The sequence below is a fragment of the Nelumbo lutea genome, chromosome 3 (genome assembly GCF_056320005.1).
Source record: "Nelumbo lutea isolate HS-2025 chromosome 3, American lotus-T2T, whole genome shotgun sequence".
Lineage (NCBI taxonomy): Eukaryota > Viridiplantae > Streptophyta > Magnoliopsida > Proteales > Nelumbonaceae > Nelumbo > Nelumbo lutea.
The window spans coordinates 40,578,075-40,600,657 of record NC_142686.1 but is presented as its reverse complement, the minus strand read 5'-3'; the positions used below and the strand labels follow the sequence as shown (position 1 = coordinate 40,600,657).

Genomic DNA, 22,583 nt, shown 5'->3' with positions numbered 1-22,583 from the left:
CTCGAGCCAAAAATTCATAAGCTCGAGCTCGGCTCGGCTTGAGCTCAATTTTGAGAAAAAATAATTTATAAAAATAAAAAATTATATATAAAAATATTTTTTATTTGATATTTCAAAATTTAAGAATTACAATAATTAATAATTATAATATTTTTACTACATATTAATTTCTATAATTTTATTATTATTATATATATATATTCAAGCCGGCTCACGAGCCGAGCTCTAGTATGCTCGAGCTCGGCTCGTCTAATAATTGAGCCAATGAATTGGGCTCCAACTTGGCTCGTTGCCACCCCTAGCCAATGAATTGGTGCTCCAAACCCAATAGAAGAATCTTGGCATTTGCAAAAGATAGCAAAACATAATACTGATCAAAAAGGAAAAAAGGTGAAATACATTGTAAAGCCAGTGTCACATAGCATAGCCTCATTAAGGGCATCAATATTATGGGAATCTAAAAGAGTTATTACTTCCATTTAATTGCCTAACCTTTCTGAGGTCGTTTTCTCCAAATCAATAAAAGCCCCTCCACATACGAAGAGGATATCTTTTGTGTCAATCTGCAAAATGCACGAATACCATACATATTAAATAAATAAAGAATATTGTTCTCTTACAAGAAAAGAGGAAGAAGAGAGAGGAGAAGAGAAGAGGAAGAAAAATTATGTGAGAGTCAAAAGAAAGTGTTGGAGGCGCCCATCTTCTATTTTATCTTAATGTGATATAACAAATAAAATATAAAGAAATTACAAGTAGGTCCCTGGTGGCACACCCTAAAAATAAAGAAAAGAACATGCTGACAGCAGCCTAGGCTAATAGCATTCTAACAACAGAGTAAAAACTTAAATCTAACAACACTCCCCCTCAAGTTGGGTTGAATATATCTATCATGCCTAACTTGTCAACAACTCATTGTGCCACAGGTGTGGAAGTCCCTTTGTGAGAATATCAGCAAGTTGCTCCTTGGATTTGACATAAGGAGTACAAATTTCTCCCTTTTCCAATTTTTCTCTTATGAAGTGCTTGTCCACCTCAATGTGCTTGGTCCTATCATGTAGGACTGGATTATTAGCAATGTTAATGGCTGCCTTATTGTCACAGTAGAGGGACATAAGATTGTGGACAGTAACCCCAAGTTCCCCTAAAAGGTTCTTCATCCACCCCATGTGCCATATCTCTATACTCCACTTTAGCACTTGACCTTGCCACTACACTTTGTTTCTTACTTCTCCATGTCACTAGATTTCCTCCTACAAAAGTACAGTACCCACTTGTGGACTTTTTATCATCCACAGCACCTGCCCAGTCAGCATCGGTGTAGACTTCCACTTTTAGATGATTACGTTTGCTGAATAGCAACCCTGTTCCTGGATACTTCTTCAAATACCTAAGAATCCTCTCTACTGCCTCCATGTGTGGTCTCTTAGGGGAATGCATGAATTGGCTTAGGACCCCAATTGAGTAAGCAATGACAGGGCGTGTCATGGACTAATAAAGCAACCTTCTCACTAATCTTTGAAATTGTTTCACATCTTTTAGTTGTTCACCATCACAATTTCCCAATTTATGGTCAACATCCATAGGGGTATTTGTTGGTTTTGCACCTAACTTGCCTGTATCCTATAACAAATCTAGGATATACTTCCTTTGAGAGATGAAGATGCCCCTTTTTGAGTGGGCAACCTCAATTCCAAGAAAATACTTTAGTGGACCTAGATCTTTCACTTCAAATTGAGAGGCTAGGAATTCCTTCAGTTTTTGTATTTTTGTGCTCCAATTTCCTGTAATGATGATATCACCTACGTACACTATCAACAAAACACTTGTTCTTGACATCTCTTCACAAAGAGTGTGTGATCAGACTGACATTGCTTAAACCCTACTTGTTGAATCGCCATCCGAAATCTACTAAACCATGCTCTAGGAGATTGTTTTAGACCATAGAGGGACTTTCTTAATTTGCACACCCTACTTTCACTTCCTTTGGCATAAAACCTGGGGGTTGAACCATGTACACCTCCTCCTCCATATCGCCATTTTAATTTTTTATTTTTTGTTTGCAATAATTATTTGTTGCTTTATTTAGTTGCCCTTTAATTAGTTATTTAATTGAATAATTAATTGTTAAATAGGAAATTGTTCAAAATTTTGAATTTGAGTTTAAATTTCAAATCTGAATTTAAATTTAAATTTTAATTCGAATCTGAATTTAAATTTGAATTTGAATCTGAATTTCAATTTCAATTTCAAAATATAAATTTCAAATTTTGAATTTCAAAAAAATAAAAAATATATATAAAGAATAAAAAGAAAAAAAATTAATTAATATTTAAAAATTTTTACATTTGCATTCCAACATTTAGGTTTTGATATGCTAGAGCATGCATCATATAGGTTTATTTAATTGCTGAAATTATCATTGTTAGTTGTGAATGTGTTAGGTTTTCTTTTTATTATTTTAATTGTTCCTTTTGCTTAATTAGTTTGCTTTATTATTTTATGTTTAATTGCTGAATTGCATATTAGAAATAATTGTTCATGCATTGTAATTAGTTGCATTTGCTTTGTTTATTTTGTTTTTTTCTGTTAATTCATTTAAGGGCAATCCAACTTAAATAAGATAAGGTGGGGATTTCATCACCCTTCCTTGGCTCAAAAGTCACCACCCTTCACGTGCGGTTCACCCTAAACCCTAATTTAAAATTTGGATAGCAAGATCCTTTAAGGAGCCTCACATTTGGTTCAAAGGTGTGCTGAATTTTAGGGAAGCTTGTAATTACTTTCCATAACCGGCAGTTGGTGTTTAAGGTAAGAGGTTAAACGGCTACGCCTAAGTGGGTTTTGTGGTTACTTAATTAGGTCCTTGCGAGAGCAAGGGGAGCCTTCCACATCCTTACCTCTTACCTGGCTAACCAAAGGAAGTGGTGTAATTCCAAGTGAACCTAAGAGGATTCACATTGGTTGAACCACTAGTTTAGGAAACCCTAGGTCAGCCCATAGGTCATGTGTGTGAATTGCTTGCATTTTTTTTAAATATAAAAATAGAAACTATAGAACCCATACCCGAAAGAGAGAGAGACCTCCATCACCAACATCGCAACCAAATGGCCGGAATCAATGATGCCCAACCCAGAAAGTTGAAGGAATACTTCACTCCAACCCAATATAATCCTTCATCCTGCATACAGTTGCCAGATACTCAAGCCTTACAGTATGAGATTTAGTCAAGCACAATCCAGATGCTCCCCTCTTTCTATGGGAACCCGAGTAAGGACCCATACAAACACATAAATGAGTTTTTGGAAATCCGTTCCACTGTAAGGATCCAGAACTTCAATGATGATGCCCTTAGATTGACTATTTTCCCCTTCTCCTTGAAAGACAAGGCCGAACACTGGTTGGGAACTATAGAGGGACTTATTAGAACTTGGGCAGAAATGCAACAAGAATTCCTTAGAAAGTTCTACCCTATAGGACGAACCAACACCATGAGAAGAGCCATCACTGGATTCACCCAAACACCGGGTGAACAAATTCATGAGGCTTGGGAGAGAATGAAGGAGTTAATGAGAAAATGCCTACACCATGGCCTATCCCAATGGCAAATTGTCCAAGCCTTCTATGTAGGTTTGACGGATCAATACAGGCAAATGGATAGAAAAGAGAGAAGGGAGGGAAGGAAAAACTGGAATCAGGGAGAGGAAAATTAAGGGAGAATCATTTATTGCTTTCATTATGTGATGATGGCCTTATATAGCTGGCCTACAGGTGTAATATCATAGGGAATATTCTCTGATTTCTGAATAACAAACTCTAGCAGATAACATGGGTGGAAAATCTTCAGGTGGCAGAGTAACCAACTCTGAGTGTAACTAATTCTGGGGCTCTGCCGCCTGGCTCCTCTATCTTCCTGTGAATGGCTGATAGGTGGCGGCCTGCTCCACTCCCCTAGTGGGTTCTGGAGGGGGTGTTTGGGCCTCAACAGTTCCTCCCCCCTTAGCATTGACCTTGCCCTCAAGGTCTAGGTTGGGAAACCTCTCATTCAGCCTTAGATAAGGTTCCCATGTGGCATCTTCTGGAGGCAGACCAGCCCATTCAACCTTGGCTTCTGGCACCACCTGTCCTCCTCGCCGAACCCATCGGAAATCCACAATCTTGACAGGCTCCGTGTAAATGTCCCCTTCATCTGTAAATTGGGGTAAGTTCGGTGAGATAGGGGTATGATTCCCCACAGCTTTCCTGAGAAGTGAAATGTGAAACACCGGGTGTAGCTTCGAGGTAGCAGGGAGGTCCAATCCGTAAGCAACAATGCCCACTCTCTCCAGCACCTTATAGTGCCCATAATATCTGGGAGCTAGCTTGTGCCAAGTGCGTCTCATCACTGAGACCTGGCGGTAAGGTTGGAGCTTAAGGCAGAAAATCACCTACCTGAAACTCTAGTAGGCGGTGGTGAGAGTCATAGTAGGCCTTCATCTTTTGCTGGGCTTTAGTCAAGTTGGCCTTGAGCAGTCTAAGGATCTCATCTCTAGCCAGTAGGCGAGTCTCTACTTCTGCCATATTAGCCGACCCAAATTCATAAGGTAATATGGGAGGAGGTTCTCTGCCATACAGAGCCTTGAAGGGTGTCATTCCTGCTGCTGACTGATAAGTTGTGTTGTACCAGTATTCTGCCCACGGAAGCCAGTGAGCCCATTGTTTGGGATTCTCCCCTATGAAGCACCTCAGGTAGGCTTCTAAGCACCGATTAAGAACTTCAGTCTGTCCATCCGTATGGGGGTGGTAACTTGTGGATGGGTGCAGATGGGTTCCTTGCAATCGGAAGCATTCCTTCCAGAATGAACTTAGGAAGGCAGGGTCGTGGTCCGATACAATGGATCTTGGTGTCCCATGCAATTTGGCGACGTCCCATATGAAGATGTCAGCCACCGTTGCTGCAGTGTAAGGGTGAGGCAGGGCAGAGAAATGACTATACTTGGTGAGACGGTCAACTACTACCATGATAACTTCCTTCCCTAAAGAACGGGGAAGTTCGGTGATGAAGTCCATGGAGAGGACTTCCCATACTTGCTCTGGAATCTTGAGGGGCTGTAGGAGGCCCGAGGGAGACTGTGAGGAGTATTTCTGCTGTTGACAGGTCTGGCATTCAGATACATAGTGTAGCACATCCTTGCGCATACCTACCCAATGGTAGTGGCTGCTAAACCTCTTTAGAGTCCTTAGCACTCCTGAATGTCCTCCCAAGGAGGAATCATGAAACAACTTCAATAGTTCAGTTTTGTGGCTGGAATTTGGAGCAATCACGAACCGTCCCTTGAAGAAGAGGTCTGGTCCCACAATTTGGTACCCTGCAACCTGGGAAGGGTTCTGCCTTAATTTTTCCCTAATGTCCTACAGTTGCGGATCCGTCCTTGCTTCTTGCCTTATGGTTTCAAACAAGGGAAAACTGGGCTGAGAGTAGGTTAGTTGGGCCAGCTCTTCTACCCGTGATAAGGCATCAGCTACCCTGTTAGCAGGCCCAGGTTTATACTCTATTCGGTAGTTGAAGCCCATCAGTTTACTCAGCCACTTTTGCTGCTCTGGAGTGTGCACTCTTTGTGCTGGTATATATTTCAGACTTCATTGGTCTGGCCTTATGATAAATTGGCGTCCCAATAGATAGGTACGCTATTTATGGACTGCCATTACCACTGCCATCATCTCCTTGACATAAGTCGACTGGTTCTAGTGGGCGGCTGATAAGGCCTTGCTGAAGTAAGCAATGGGCTGTCCCTTCTGCATCAGGACGGCCCCCACCCCTGCACCTGAGGCATCACACTCAATCTCAAAGGGCTGAGTGAAATCTGGAAGAATAAGGACTGGAGGGCTCGAAATTGCTGTCTTCAAGTCTTCAAAGGCCCGTTGGGCTTCATCAGCCCATCTGAAAGAATCCCTCTTCAACAGGCACATTAGAGGGGCAGCCATGAGCCCATACCCCTTAATGAAACGCCTATAATACCCTGTAAGCCCAAGGAAACCCCTGAGAGCCTTAACAGTAGTGGGCTTGGGCCATTTTTTGATGGCCTCTATCTTTTCTGGGTCTGCCATGACCCGCCCTGCTGCAACCACATGGCCTAAGTATTGTATCTGTTTTTGTCCAAAAGAACACTTGGTCATTTTGGCATGTAATTGATGTTCCTTTAGAGTGGTGAGAGTAAGCCTTAGATGTTCCATATGGGTGCCCCGGTCCCTGCTGTAAACCAGAATGTCATCGAAGAATACTAAAACAAATTGCCTTAAGAAAAGCCTGAAAATGTCATTCATAAGGGCCTGGAAGGTGGAGGGGGCGTTGGTGAGCCCAAACGGCATAACCAGGAACTCGTAATGGCCACCATGGGTTCAGAAAGCGGTCTTGTGGATGTCGGCCTGGTGAACCCGGATCTGATGGTACCCGGATCGCAGATCCAGTTTGGAGAACACCTATGCTTCTCCTAACTCATCCAGCAGTTCATCAATGAGGGGTATTGGGAACTTGTCCTTCACTGTAATCTGATTCAGGGCCCGATAATCTACACAAAACCGCCAACTACCATCCTTCTTTTTTACTAGGAGTATAGGGGATGAAAATGGGCTGGTGCTGGTTTGTATATGCCCTTTGTTCATTAGCTCTCTTACCGCCTTCTCAATTTCTAGCTTCTGGAAATAGGGGTATCTATATGGCCTCACATTGGCCGGTTTAGAATTTGGTAAGAGGGGTATCTGATGGTCATGGGCCCGGGGTGGAGGTAATTGGCTTGGTTCCCTGAACACATCAACAAACTGATCGAGTATCGATTGTAGTGCCTTGTGTTGGGCTTCCGTGGGTTGGTCACAGCCTTGATTGTTTAAAGTTGGAGCTGTGGGCTAAATGCCTAAGTGCATAAATAAGGGCTGTCCAGTATCCTTGGAGGCCCGTAATATGAAAGTTACAGTATCACCTTGGGGACTCAGAGGTTGCACCCCTTGGAGATGGCAAGTTTGACCATCTTGATAAAAGTCCATTGTCATTTTGGCCCAATCACATAGTGCCGGCCCTAGGCCACGTAACCAATGAATTCCCAGAATAATATCAGCCCCTGAGAAATCCAATGGGTGGAGATCCACCATGAAATAGTGGCCTTGTATAAGGATCATTTTCTTCTTGCCCACACCATCGCATGTCAGCTGACTTCCATTAGCCACATAGATTGAAAAGAGTGGAGTGGGTTGTATAGACATACCTAGTTGCCTTGCTAATCGGCAAGTGATGAAATTCAGGGTTGAGCCATTGTCAATCAAGATCATCATAGATCGGCCCACCAACCTTCCTTCTACTCGCATGGACTGAAGAGGGTTGAGGCCCATGAGGGCATGTAAGGAGATCTCGGCTCCCCCCAGTTCTGGTTCAACTGAGATCAATTCACAGTCTTCTATGTTTTCTTCCGGTTCTTCCTCTGTCTGAAGGAGAAACACTCGCTGGACTCAACACTTATGGCCCGGTCCAAACTTGTCATCACAATTGTAGTAGAGGCCCTTCTCGCGTCGGGTCTGCATCTCAGCCCATGAGAGGCGCTTGAAGGGCATAGTGGGCCTGGACAGAATGGGCTGAGAATCCCCAATTTGTTTCATGGGTTGTTTGGTCCGTTGGGGAGCCCTCACATTTGGGTAGGAAGGCTTGCTGGTTCTGCGCATGCTATCTATCTTCTCTTCTTGCAGGCAAGCCATTCCCACTGCCGTCATGACTGTCGCTGGTCGAAGAGCTCTCACTTCTAGGCAGATGTCTTCTCTAAGACCTCCCACAAAACACCCTACCAGAGCCTTCTCTAGCCATCCATGTACCCTGGTCGCCATTCTTTCGAACTCGAGCTGGTAGTCTGCTACTGTTCCAGTCTGTTTTAGTCAAGTGAGGAGTTCGTCATAATCCACGAACGCCGTCGGCCCAAAACGGATGCACAGGGCTTCTTTGAATTCCGCCCAAGTTACCTGAGGATGGGTTTGTCGATACCACTGAAGCCAGAGAATAGCATCTCCTTCTAGGTGAATGGAAGAGATGGCGACGCACTGGTGTGCAGGAGTTTCATGATACTCGAAGAATCTCTCTGCTCTGAAAATCCAAGGAATGGGATCTCCACCGGAATAGTTGGGAAAATTGATTTTTGTAACCTTTCCTGCGGGGTAACCCCCAGTTCCCTGGCTACTGGAAACAGAGGCATCGACCCCTGTTGGATGACTGGTCTCGCCGGATTGTTGTTGGGAGGCGAGGTTAGAAATGACCACCTTGAGATCCCTGAGTTCGTTCAGTACCTGATGGAACCCAATCTCAAGTTGGTCGACTCTGTCTTCCATGGTAGAGGATCTTGTCTACGGCATAGCTGGTCTGCAACCTTGCTTTGATACCAACTTGGTGAGTTTCCGCTCACCTCGGAAACCTCTTCGAGGGAGGCTTGACCTCCTGAAACAGAAGATGGATAGAAAAGAGAGAAGGGAGGGAAGGAAAAACTGGAATCGGGGAGAGGAAAATTAAGGGAGAATCATTCATTGCTTTCATTATGTGATGATGGCCTTATATAGCTGGCCTATAGGTGTGATATCATAGGGAATATTCTCTGATTTCTGAATAACTAACTCTGGCAGATAACATGGGTGGAAAATCTTCAGGTGGCGGAGTAACCAACTCTGAGTGTAACTAATTCCGGGGCTCTGCCGCTTGGCTCCTCTGTCTTCTTGTGAATGGCTGATAGGTGGCGGCCTGCTCCACTCCCCTAATGGGTTATGGAGGGGGTGTTTGGGTCTCAACACATCCTATGGGGGGGCATTTATGAGCAAAAGTGAGGATGAAGCGTATGCGCTTTTCGAGACCTTGAGTGAAAACTCCGTCAATAATGCATCCTTGTATTCCTATGAAAGGTCAGTGGGACCCATAAAGAGGGTAGGGCTCTATCAAGTCAGGAATAATATAGAGCCCAAGGCAAGAATGGACTTGAATGCCATCTCGAGAAAATTGGACAGGGTAGATCTTCTAGCCCAGAAGCTTTATCAATTTTTCACCTTTAACCAACAACCGGGCCCATCTACACCCAATCCTGAAGTTTACTCCATTTGTGCCAACCTGGCCCACCAGGTTGATGGTTGTCCCACGACGGCCCAATTTTTGCCATTTATTCAAGAACAGGTTCAGGCAGCCCAAGGCCCAACAATGATCCATTCTCAAATACTTACATCCCTGGGTGGGAAATCACCCTAACTTTTCTTGGAGGACACATCAACCTAATTCACAGTCCCAACAGTATAATCATCCATTTAACTCCATGGCCCAACAATTTCAGAGGCCACAAGTTCAGAACCAATTCTAGAAGATGTACCCTAGGAACCAACTGGCCCAACCGTATCAGGCTTACCCTCAACCTCCTCAGACTCGTACAGTAGATGACCAATTCATGCAGCTTCAGCAGCTAATCCTAAATCAACAGCAGTCCATTGCCAGATTAGAAAGCTGATAAGTCCCAGAGACTTGACATACAATTCTCAGACTCACAACAGAATTCACACAACTAGAATATCAACAAGGAACTGGTACTCATTCAGAAGAAAAGAAGAACATTAACAATTGGTCGGTTCTTCGAGAGACCGCCGGCTTTCCCAATCACTCACAGTATTCTTCACTCAACGAAAGCCTACCCTCCCCCATCCCCCAAAGACCCTTCTTATATTCTTCTGACAGCATAACTGACTCCCCCCCCCATAAATGCCCAATTGGCCTAGTTATAAATGCCTAACACTCTTCTTACTCATAATTGACATAGCTATAAATGCCCCAAGACTCTCCTTATTCCCTGTAGCTATAATTACCCCCCCATGTGATTAATTGTTCAATTATTCCCCCCCTTAGCCGATTGTTGACCTTTCCTCTTCCTGGCATATGTAAGGTTAATTGGGGGCCTATCATTACCTGCCGCCCAAAGTCTAACCCTGTCCTCAAGGTTAAAATGAGGAAATTGGTCTCGAAGTAAGTCAAAAGGCTCCCAAGAATCTTCAAAATCAGGCAGGCCCTGCCAATGAATAAGCACTTCCCAACCAATAACTCCAGGCATAGTGGATAGATGCACACCGTGCACTGATATGTCCCTGCCCAAGCCAAGCAGCAGCAGCACCCACTGCACAAATGGAAAAGAATTCTGCCAGTTGGGAATAAGAAGAGTGTGGGACATTTATAATTCGACCAATTGAGCATTTATTGTGGAAGGCAGTTATGCTATAAGATGTGTATAAGAAGGGGCTTTGGGGGATGGAAGAGACAGACTTTTGTTGAGTAAAGAATTCTGTGAATGCCTGGGAGAGCCGGCGGTCTCTCGAAGAACCGACCCACTGTAAGTGATCTTCTTTTCTTCTGAATGACTACCAGTTCTCTGTTGATATTCTAGTGGTGTGGATTCTGCTGTGAGTCTGCAAATTGCGTGTCAAGTCTCTAGGACTTATCAAAAGTCAAATAGGACAGTTAGCCGAAGCTAATGCAAGGAGAGAAGTAGGGCAATTACCGAGTCAACCGGTTGCAAACCCTAGGAATCAACTATCGGGTCTTCCTCCACAACAAATTCAACCACCTTCTAAGAACCCTCAGTTCGAAAATGCCAAAGTTGTTACAACCTTAAGGAGTGGGAGAATTTCAGAAGACCCGTATGAGGAAAAGAAAATTGAAGAAGAAAAGGAGCAGGAAGACCCTAAGTTAGGGGGAGATGAAGGAAATAAAACTTTAGAAGAAAAACCTTTAGTGAACCAACCTATGGTCCCATTTCCAGCTGCACTCACAGTCGGGCCATTGCGAAAGAAGAAAGAGATTCGTAATGAGGAGATCAGGGAGTTCTTCAAACAAGTCCATATTAACATCCCTCTTCTCGATGCGATTCAACATGTTCCGACCTATGCCAAGTTCCTGAAAGAGTTGTGCACTCAAAAGAGGGAGCCACGAGCGGCCCCAAAAAAAGTGATGCTCTCGGCAGACGTTAGTGCGGTCCTCCTAAACCAACTACCCCGGAAGATGAAAGACCCGGGTGCTCCTCTCATAAGCTGTGTCATCTCTGGAATCACCTTTGATCGAGTCCTATTAGATCTTGAGGCCAATGTAAATCTGCTTCCGTTCATTATCTATGAAAGGTTCAGGATCGGCGAGATAAAACCTACCCTAGTAATTTTGTAACTCGCTGATCGGTCAGTCAAGACTCCTTGAGGTGTTATCGAGGACGTCATTGTCAAGATAGAGAATTGTTATTTCCCTGTAGACTTTGTTGTCCTAGACATGACCCCGACCGAGGAACTGAACCATAACCCGATAATCCTAGGACGGTCGTCTCTAGCAACGACCAATCCAAACATTAACTGTAAATTGGGAGAAATGGACATTTCATTTGGGGAGCAAAAGGTCCAGTTAAATGTTTTTAGTGCCTCTAAGTATCCAAACCTAGGGGAAGATGAGTGCAATGTGGATACAGTGGACGATCTTTTGGATAACTTGTCTACCCCTTGGTTAGCCTAGTCTAAGCCTTGTTTGTATGAAGAAGAAAGTGAGTCTGTCAGTCTGGATGGAAGAAGTTAATGAATGTGTCTGGCTGAAGACATTAAACTTAGCATTGGTTGGGATGCAACCCAACGTAGTTTTTAGTGTTTTTGCTGGTAGGATTTGAGTTTTTTTTTTCTCTTTTTTTTTATTCAAGACTAGGTGGCAGACCTTGAACCCCTTAGGAAAACCCTATTGATTGTTCCCTTTGCCCCAAGTCCTTTTTGCATCAGCCTAGTCATGCCATTGGGGACAATGGCACTTAAGTTGGGGGGGTGAGGAAAGAGAGAAAAAAAATGAAATTTTGAAAAAGAAAAATTTGAGAAGCTAAGCCTTTAATATGTAGAATTAAAATTTCATTGGAAATTTTAAAATTTCTTTCCATTAAAAGAGATTCCCAAACAGAAAAAGTTGAGGAAACTGATAGAAGAATATTGAATTTTGTAGAAATTGGTAGCAAGTGATAGGAATCAAAATTGGTCTTATTTGAATATTGTCAAAACCGTTTAGAATTTGGAAAATACTCCCAAGTTTTCCCCTGTAAAGATAAGAAGAGAAAGATTGAGACATTAGACAAAAAAAATTCTTCAAATTGTTAGAGATGGCAAACTACCCTGAACAATATTTCTGCAAAAAATAAAAATAAAAATAAAGTCAATGAACACCCTAGACTTAGTAATCGGGTCTCTTCACCTAAGTTAAGTGTTGAGATTTGCGTCAAATGGGAAAGGGAATTCCAAAGACAATCACCTAACACTTATAACCGAGTCTCTTCACCTAAGGCAAATGTTGAGATTTGCGTCAAACGGTGGAAGGTAGCAATAAAAATAAGTGTGCATATCAAGTTTAGGGGTAGAAATCCACTGCCAGAAATGATAAGAAGAATACCCATTTGATTTTAAAAATCAATCTCAGCTTATCGAGACAGACTACAAATGGAAGGGTATATAAGATTTTTAAGCCAAGTTTCTGTAATATTTAAAGCAAGACAGTTTTACGCCTTAAACCCAATATCGATTTATACAAAGTTTGAGAATTTTGGAATCAGGATACTTAGCTAATTTTTGTCAGGGATGATCTTGCAATGGGAATAATCTCTATACTCAATGTAATTTTAAGGCTAAATCGCTAAGGGACTAGCAATGGTTAAGTTAGGGGGTGTGATAACTTTGTAGTTTGATGCCTTAAGGGCATCATTTCAGGGGTATTTTCGACCTTAGAATAGTCAAAGTGTGCTCTTTTCCCAGTTAAATTCAATGTTGTGACCTCTGAGGGTTTCTGTGCAACTTTTGTGGAAAACTGTGGAAGTTACATGGCTGAAATGCAGTTTTTGGGAAGCTGGTGTGAAGTCCAGCTGAGAGAGGGGAGTGTTTTTGTGCAAATCTAAGAACAGGAGGGCGCCTCCTATCTGCTAAACCTAGAATGGCGCCCATCCTATTGTATTAGCATGCTCCCCTCTCATTAGCAAACTCAAGGGCGCTTTCTAGCTCATTCTTTTCATCCTTAACAAACCCTAGCCGCCCCTAGCTGCTCAATCTCCACCTTCCATCCCTTCTAATCTCCACCACTCATTTTAGGGCACTCTCTTTTTAGCTTTTTAACCCTAGGGCGCCACCTAACTTCTAATCCTCACCATTCAGCCCCTAGTCATTAGATCTCAGCCCTCCATTCCATTTTCTATCTCAGCCACCCACTCCTTTTAATCTCCACCTTTCAACCCTAGGCACCTTAATCTCCACCCTCCATTTTTGGGCGCCCTCTCCTTCTCTTCTCAGCCTTAGGATCAACCCATAACCATCCTAACCCTTCATTAGAAACCCTAGGGCGCCCATATCTTTGCTAAAACCCAGCTGCCGCCCCCCTCTTTCTCTCTAATCCCAGTTGTGTCCATCATTCTCTATAAAAGGGACCCAAGGGCTCCTGAGAAGGGGTTGAATTCTGTCCCCATGTAAGACGAAAGCCTGATCTTGAGAAGTTCAAGGGTAGAGGAAGAGGAGGACACCCAAGCAAGAGGAATGGTTCCTACTTGCAATTCGCCTAAGCCACTACTGCCACCTCTGTATTCGGATCCCAACCATTAGTCTTAGACTTAATTTCTGTTCTTTCATTTCCAGTTCCTTTTTTCCCTTTCTGCAATTTACTTTCATTCAGTTTGATTTTTGTTTTCTTTTCTGTAGATCTAGAATTCGGCCAGGTAAGACAGAAGGGTTAGCTTGAGAAGTTCGAGGGTCAAAGGAGAAATCTGGAGACTGCTACCTCTGATCGGATTACAAACTTTTTATTTCGTTCCTTTTATTTATTTATTTCTGTTATTTATTTATTTTTCCGCACTTTTCACTTCCAGCACTGTTCGAATTTTATTTTAATGAATTTCAGTTTAATTAATTAAATTCTGTGTTGTTGCAACTCTCAATTGTGTTCTCTTTCCCGGATTTAAGTAAATAACGATTTTTCCCTTGCTTCCCTGTGGATATGATCCGTTCTCACCATTTATTACGTTTGTAATTGTTTGAGAATCGGAAAAAAAAGTTATAAATATTAAAACTGGTGTTCCAAAGTGGTTAATGACACGCTTCTAGACACACCAATTTGCTTAATGGAAAATCCAGAGATTTATAATCTTCTTTATCAATAAGAAGACTAAAAATACTTTTCTAATAAATAGTAACTATACTAGTTGTATGTGTGTGTGAGTGAGTGAGAGACAGAGGTTACCTCATAAGCAAAAATGATTAAAACGACCTGCTACCAGGCCACACCATGACAAAACCCTACATTTATTCACTGAAAGAGGAGTAAAAAATAATCCCATTCCACTCCTCTCTAAGGTGTCACATCCTCATACCCCCATGATCCTTGACAATAGAAACCCAAAGACAATATAAACCAACCCTTTCTACATGGGAGAACAATAAAATAAAAAGTAACTCCTAGACATACATTCCCTAACACAAAGCTCCCCTCTCTGCTCTAAATAAGCTAGGATGTTGGGTAACCCTAGAATCCATCTAAATGAGCTGATTATCCCGGATGCTAGTGTATATGGTGTATTGGAGCCTATGGACTATGCAGTATCTTAGAGTCCATGGTCCACAAGAATATGAACCCCCTTATACAGAAAAAGAAGCCCAATTCGTGAGTCCAAAGTATGTTCCTATGCTATGGCTGAAAAATGGTTTTAGAAAATGCGGGAAGGATCTTTTTGAATCTGTTACCATTTACTTTTTTCTGGATAATATGGAAATAAAGGAATTACAGGATTGTTGAGAGGAAGACCATTAGAGGGAGGGTGGTCTTGGAAAATTAGAGCATGCCCTTGTACTGTACTCTTTTATTCTCAAAGAGTTTGATGGCCTTAAGCAAGATCATTTTTTGACCAATTTTTGGCATTTTTCATACAAGAATGAGATCGTTATGGTCATTCTTTGCTGGGAATAAGAACAAAAACTATTTTGAAGTGCCATTCCATTTACTGTTTGTTAGGCATTCAGAAAGGAATAAGAATCTTCGAAGCCAAGTAGAAAGTCAATAGAAGGGGTTGTTTTGATATCAGCTCCCTCATTCTTGACCGGATGCTGACTCAACTAGAATCTAAAGATGCTGGAAGAGATGCTTCTTGGTCGGGTTTCTAGGATTCTCATGATATTGTATTTGGATAGATGAAATTGGTTGGTTTTTGCTTGTAGGTGTTAAGGTGTTAGACAGATGGTCCTTTCTTGTACTTGCTAAAAGGACAGCCCAGTGCACAAGGCTCCCACCAATGCAGGGGAGGGACAGATGTACGCAGCCTTATGTTACAAAGAGGCTGTTTCCAAGATTTGAACCCTGGTCAATCAGGTCGCAATGGAGTAACCCAACCATTGCGCCAAGGCCCACCTTCAAAGATGTTTTTTTTGTTTAGCATAAAAACACCTAAGAATTTTTTGACGACAGATCCTACATTCATACTAATAACATATTTTATTGATCATTCACCTCGGGGGTGCTTTCGAGCTCCCTTCTCTGGAACATTCACAACCTGTGGAGAATGGAATTAAATTTGAGAAGCAAAAGAGACTTCTATACCTTTTCGCTAACATTTCAATCAATCCTGACACTTCATCTGATGGTTGGGGAAAATATGATTGATTATCCAGATAGAAATATGTAATAAGACAGTAATCCAGTTCCCGGCATATAGCTAGGAAAATCAAATGGAGAGGGGGGGAAGGGGGAGGTGACAGGATGTGCCAAACCAAGGCTCTACCAAACAAAGCTCTAAATCTTGTGTAGAAACTCTAAATCATCTAGGCAACAGTGGAGTGCCTAGACACCTGGAGATAAGATTTTGCAGAGAAAAAGCTAAATCGTAGCTTTGTTCTCTAATTTTACAATCCAACCAACATGCATGTACACTGAAAGGGTAGGAATTCTCTTTACCAATAACATTAATTTCCCTTCCAAAACATAGCAAATCATTGTATATAAAAGACAATGGTATTTTAAATCAGTTAGGTTTAACATTTCAAACACAACACTATAACATGATAAGTATTTAGTAGAGCAATTACATATCAGAAAATTATTAGCAACTAAATAAGGTTATAATTTTATAGAAATAAAAAACTTAATTATATATATAAGAGAGAGAGAGAGAGAGAGAGAGAGAGAGAGAGAGAGAGAGAGATGGGACAGAGTTCATTTTCTACTTTAATGTGTGTGAATGAGTGAGTGATAGAGAGGAAAACTGTAGAAAAAAGATGAAACTTTTCTCTTCCTTTTGTTCTTTATTTTTCAATCTTAAAATCTTTGTATGTTTTATATTCTACCTCTCCTAAGGCCCCAGATATCTGGGACCAACATTGGGATATGGCCATATATAAATAATATATATAATATATGATAGGATGCATTAGTTGTTGCCAAGAGAAGAAAGGGAAAGTGCATACCTTCTCTCTACAGTCATTAGGGCTTTAGAGCTTCAGTTCAAATCACCATAAGTTAAAGCTTGACCTGAAATTTTTTAATTTGTGATGAACTGAGTTGATTACCAATTCATGATTAAACCAAGTGGATTCAGCAATCTACTTACCAGTGTAATGATCCATTGACCTGTTCAGGGCCTTTCCAACAACTTATCCCACCAGGTAACTGTGCAACACAATCCAAATCATGCTATCCATGATGGACTGACAATTTTTAGGACAGTGCTCTCAGGATTCACCAAATGTTCAATCCAATGTCCCTCCATACCCCACTTTACATTGGCAATTTCCCTAGGTGATTTTAACCATTCAAAGCTTTAATTTTATAATTTAAAATTTCAAAATTAAAGGGCTTATTGTGGAGATGTTACAAGGTTCTTTTTCTGCTAAAATTTGCCCCAAGAATAGGACTTATTGTGGAGATGTTAAAATTTCAAAACTGAAGGGCTTATTGTGGAGATGTTACAGGGGTTTTTTCTGCTAAAATTTGCCCCATAATAGGGTACAAGTGAAACATTATAGTTCCTTTTTAGCCCCTGATCATCATACTTGGCATATTCGAGAATTAGTTGTTATAGATCATTCATGGTGTAAAGAACTGTTTTTGTAAATATGATATTATAACTAGACTAAATAATTGTAGAGAACATGTTAATATTAGAAACTGGGATAACATTTCTGAGAATTTTTAGCATCTCAATAATTTACTAAAGATCAAATTTTTAATGTGCCTAGAACTTAAATCTACTTATTTACGTGATTTTTATTGGATTTTTATCTGAAATATAGTATGAAATTTTAGGCTAGTTAGTGTAAATAGAGAGACACCTGACAACCAATATTTTTATCCATTCACTTGAGTTTTGTTAATTTGATACTTTCATCATGGAGTGCATACTTACGTTCTGTTGAGCAAGAGCAAGTGAAGAGAGGAGAGGAGAAGAGAGAAGAGAGATGAGTCGAGTGACTGAAAGCCCTCTAGAACATAGGGGGCAAAAGAATGATTTTATTATTTATACTAGTACAGTCGAACAATATAAATAGAGGAGAAATTACAACAATACCCTTATGGTACTAAATCTGAATACATAAACAACTGACAACACTCCCCCTCAAGTTAGAGCATAGATATCAATCATGCCCAACTTGTCACAAAGATCATGATGTCTGGAAAGGTTTAAACCCTTTGTAAAGATGTCTGCAAGCTGGTTCTCAGAAGTGACATAGGGGGTACACACTTCGCCTGTGATAACTTTCTCTCTGATAAAATGCTTGTCAACTTCGATGTGCTTTGTTCTATCAAGTAGCACCGGATTGGCAGCAATGCTTATAGCTGCTTTGTTATAATAGAAGATCAAGACTGTAATCAGTCTTGAATCCTAATAGGTTTTAGGTTTGCAAAATAGAAGAAAATGAGGGAGAAAGGAGAGAGAATAGAAGAGAAACAAGAGAACACAAGTTGTTGAAAGGAGGGACAGATTCTTACTGATCTGCCGCCGCCACTCTCTTAATATTTATAGGTTATGTTTAGTACATAATGGAAAGGACACATCTGCCCTTGGTACTTACATAATAAATAAAGTAAATAAAAACTGAAATAAATAACAACTGAATTAACAAACTGACTCAAACTGACACTACTATAACTGAAACAAATAACTACACTGCTGTCCTACGAACACAATGGAGACCACTGCAGTGGGGCCCACATCAGTGTTCTCTACACTCCCCCTCAAGTTGGGAGTAGATATCTATCATGCCCAACTTGGATAGGTCTGTCTCTAACTTCTTCCTTGGTACCGCCTTGGTGAGGATATCCGCGAGCTGCATATTAGATGTGATGTACGGAAGACACTTCTTGTGATGTGACCCTTTCTCGCACAAAATGTCGATAAACTTCGATATGTTTAGTTCTGTCATGCTGCATTGGGTTGTGGGCTATATTAATAGCTGCCTGATTATCACAATACAGCATTAAGGGCTTTTCATAGTCAATACTCAACTCTTCAAGTAGTGACCTCAGCCATAAGATTTCAGCCACTCCATTAGCCATTGACCTATATTCCGCTTCAGCACTGGAGCGGGAAACAACACCCTGCTTCTTACTCCTCCAAGAGACAAGGTTACCTCCCACCAGGGCACAATATCTAGAGGTAGACCTTCTGTCATCAACACTTCCAGCCCAATCGGCATCTGTATAGACTTCCACCCTCATGTGATTATTGTTCTTGAGCAATATACCTCTACCCGGGCATCTCTTCAAGTATGCTAATATTCTCTCTGCCGCAAGAAGATGAGAAGTTCTAGGGGAGTGCATGTACTGGCTAACAACACTAACTGCATAGCTGATATCCGGCCGAGTGAGGCAGAAATATAGAAGCTTTCCAACCAATCATTGGAACATAACTTTGTCTTCAAGAGGCTCCCCACCCTCTGCACTAATCTTGTGATTTTGTTCAATGGGTGTATCGGCCGGCTTAACACCCAACTTTCCAGTTTCCGCCAACAGATCTAGAACATATTTTCTCTGAGAGATAAAAATCCCCTGCTTGGATCTAGCAACCTCAATACCCAAAAAATACCGTAGTGCACCAAGATCTTTCACCTCAAACTCTTGATGAAGGAGCTGTTTGAGGGACTCAATCTCATGACTGTCATTTCCTGTCACCACAATATCATCAACATATACTGCTAGTAGTGTCAGAGAGGACTCCACCCTCTTGATGAATAGTGTATGATCTGACTGGGCCTGTACATAACCAAACCTTCCAAGGGCTAATCTGAACCTATCAAACCAGGCTCTAGGTGACTGCTTCAAACCATACAATGCCTTGTTCAGTCGGAAAACCTTCTTACCTGTCTCTGTATCATAGAATCCAGGAGGCAACTGCATGTAAACCTCTTCTTGTAAGTCTGCATTCAGAAAGACATTTTTAACATCGATCTAAAACAGGGGCCAAGAATGATTTGCTGCAAGGGATAACAAAACTCGAATGGTGGTCATCTTGGCTACTGGGGCAAAGGTCTCAAAGTAGTCTATACCATAAGTTTGAGTGAACCCCTTTGCAACCAGCCGGGCTTTATACCTTTCAATAGAGCCATCAACATTATGCTTCACAGTGAACACCCATCTGCATCCCACCGGTTTCTTTCCTTTTGGTGGGTCAACCAGTGCCCAAGTATTATTCTTCAACAGGGCATCCATTTCGACTTGCATTGCATCTTTCCATTTTGGAACTGATAAGGCTTCTTGCACTGTTCTTGGAATAGGGACATCGGCAATGGAAGTGAAATAGGACCGGTAAGATGGTGATAGACGGTCATAGGATAAGAACTGTGAGATGTAGAAGTGGTGCAATGTCGTTTCCCTTTGCGAATGGCAATAGGGAGATCAAGGTCATCCATAGGAGGGGAAGTGGCAACAGTGAGAGGTATCTCAGTAGGCTCTGGATCTGGAGGCGCAGAAGGAACTGGAGCTGGCCGGGACTGCCGAAGACTAGGATCAACCTGCCTGCATCGCCTGTGATAGACTCTCAACTCCGGCTCCCTCTGACCACCCTCACCACTACAACCTTCATTACCCAGTGGAATAGGTAAAGGAACAGCCCCACTTCCACTCAAAACAGCCCCACTCTCACTGCTCTCCCCCTGAGGAGAAACCCTAGGATAATAGGGTGTCTCCTCAAAGAAGGTGACATCCATGGAGACAAACCGTTTCCCTGAAACCGGATCATAGCAGCAATAACCCTTTTGAGTTTGTGCATAACCAAGGAAAATGCATTTGGAGGCCTTAGGTTCAAACTTGGAATGATGGGGCCCGAGAAGCTAAACGAAACAGGTACAACCAAAGGTTTTAAGGGGAACAATGAACAACTCCTCGTTTGGGTATAGAAGGGAAAAGGGGGTTCTCATATCAAGGACCCGGGAAGGAACTCGATTAATGAGATAAACTGCCGTGAGGATAGCATCACCCCAGAAGCGAATAGGTACATTGGAGGTAAACATAATGCTTCTAGCCACCTCCAAGATATGCCTATTCTTCCTTTCGGCAATGCCGTTCTGCTGTGGTGTATAAGGGCAACTGCTCTAGTCAATAACTCCATGGCTAAGAAGGTAGGAGGTCAATGGCTGAGCAAAGTATTCCTTTGCATTATCAGATCTAAGGACTTTGATTTTGGTCCCAAATTGAGTGAACCATCTGATGGAAGTTTTGGGTCAGAGCAGGAACCTCATCCCGAGAACGCATAAGATAAACCCAAGAAAACCGGGTATGGTCATCAACAAATAGTAGAAAATATCTGTACCCACCCATAGAAGAGATACGATATGGCCCCCAAACATCAGTATGCACAATATCAAAAGAGGAATTACTCCTTTTATTACTTAAAGAATAAAAGGTTCTACAATGTTTGGCAAACTCACAACTCTCACACCTCAACTTTGATAACACAACATACTCAAATAAAGCAGGAAACAAACTCTTCAAAGACTTAAAAGAAAAATGACCTAATCGGTTATGCCAAAGCATAACCGAACTCACAGATTGGGAAACAAAAGACTTCTTATCCACTGGCTCCTCCCGACGAGAACTCTCTCCAAGCAGATAGATCCCGTTCATCTCACGGCCAGTCCCAATCACCTTCCTCGTCTCCAAATCCTGAAAAACACATCGATCAGGGAAAAAGGTTACTGAACAGTTCATGTGTTTGGTAATACTACTAACTGAAAGCAGCTTAGTATCAAGCTTAGGAACATGCAAGACAGAGGATAAAGAGATAGTATTCAATAGCTTGATGTCCCCCTTGCCCGAAATGGGAACAAGAGAGCCATCAGCAATGGATACTCTATCTCGGCCAGAGGACAAGTGATAAGAAGTGAACAAAGATGGCAAGCTAGTCATATGGTCAGATGCACCTGAATTTATTACCCAGCAGTGATCAGTATTACCTGGAGCTGAAGCATGGTAAGCTGAGGCTCGAGTACCTGAATGTGCAAATGCAGATGTGGTAGGAGCTGATGGTGACTGAGATGGCTGAGCTGAACTCCCAACTTCCTTTTCCAACTGTATGAGGGCAGCCCGAATGACAGCTAAAGTCTCTAGGGATGTGCCTGATGAGGATGTTGAATCAGTGTTCACTGCCATATGAGCATTACCCTTCTTATTTCTTAGTTTTGCTGGGACCAAGTGAGGATGTAGCTTCCAATAAGTATCTTTTGTGTGCTTGGGTTTCTTGCAATGTTCACATACCAGATCCCTTTTATCTTCCTTCTTCCGGTCCCTTTCTGAGTCACCCCTGGCTTGGGTTTAATAGCTGTCAAGGCTGGCTGAGGCTGCATCATGACTTTCCTCTTGGTCTCTTCACTATGCACCAGGGAGTATTATTGAGAGAGGGTCACACTATCTCTTGTCAATATCTGTTGTCGCACAATGTCATATTCTGAATTCAAACAAGCCAGAAACTCAAATACCCTATTCGTCTCGACTTGCTTTCTGTGAGTTTGTGCATCTTTGGGACTCTACCACTCAAGGGTCTCTAGATGGTCAATCTCATGCCACAAGGATTTCAAGGTAGAGAAGTAGACAAAAACTGGTTTCTCTCATTGTTTAAGGCTGTTCACCTCACACTTCAGTTCATAGGCTCTGGCAACATTAAGGGGTTGGGAATAGGTTTCTTTCACAACATCCCATATCTCTTTGGCTGTCTTTGCCTACAAATAATTTCGCCTGATATGTGGTTGCATAGAATTACACAGCCATGCCATAACCAAATAGTTCTCTGGAACCCACTTGGTGTATGTGGGGTCCTCCTTGGAAGGTTCTTTCACATCTCCCAAGAGGTAACCCAGTTTTCCCCTTCCTCCAATAGCCACCATGGCTGATTACGCCCACTCCAAATAATTTGACCCATCAAATCTCATAGTTGTAATCTGAAACCCGGTTTCAGATACACTACCATAACTATGGTTTCCAAAACTACTTTCTCCCTGACCATTAAACTCCATGTTTGATTAAGATTCAGTGGCTACAAACTGTTAGAGCAACTAAACCAGAAAACAGAGTCAAACAAGCA

At 42.0% G+C, this 22,583-nt stretch overlaps 1 protein-coding gene and 1 non-coding gene across 9 annotated transcripts in view; both read right to left on the bottom strand.

Annotated features, from left to right (window-relative positions):
• Nucleotides 1-22,583, bottom strand: part of LOC148864434 (CLP protease regulatory subunit CLPX1, mitochondrial-like) — a 63,503-nt gene that overhangs the window by 6,536 nt on the left and 34,384 nt on the right. For 5 of the 8 annotated variants that reach the window (XM_088974722.1, XM_088974727.1, XM_088974724.1 and 2 more), the window contains one exon: nucleotides 493-563. The exons of 1 other annotated variant lie outside the window; for it this stretch is intronic. In XM_088974722.1, coding sequence (XP_088830848.1) covers nucleotides 493-563 — 71 coding nt within the window. Of the gene's footprint in view, nucleotides 1-492; nucleotides 564-16,476; nucleotides 16,553-22,583 lie in introns of those variants that run through there. 2 more of the 8 variants (XM_088974720.1, XM_088974723.1) reach the window with 2 other exon arrangements.
• Nucleotides 3,489-3,595, bottom strand: LOC148864435 (small nucleolar RNA R71). The gene has a single exon (XR_016112103.1). It is a non-coding gene; the product is annotated as a small nucleolar RNA R71 (small nucleolar RNA).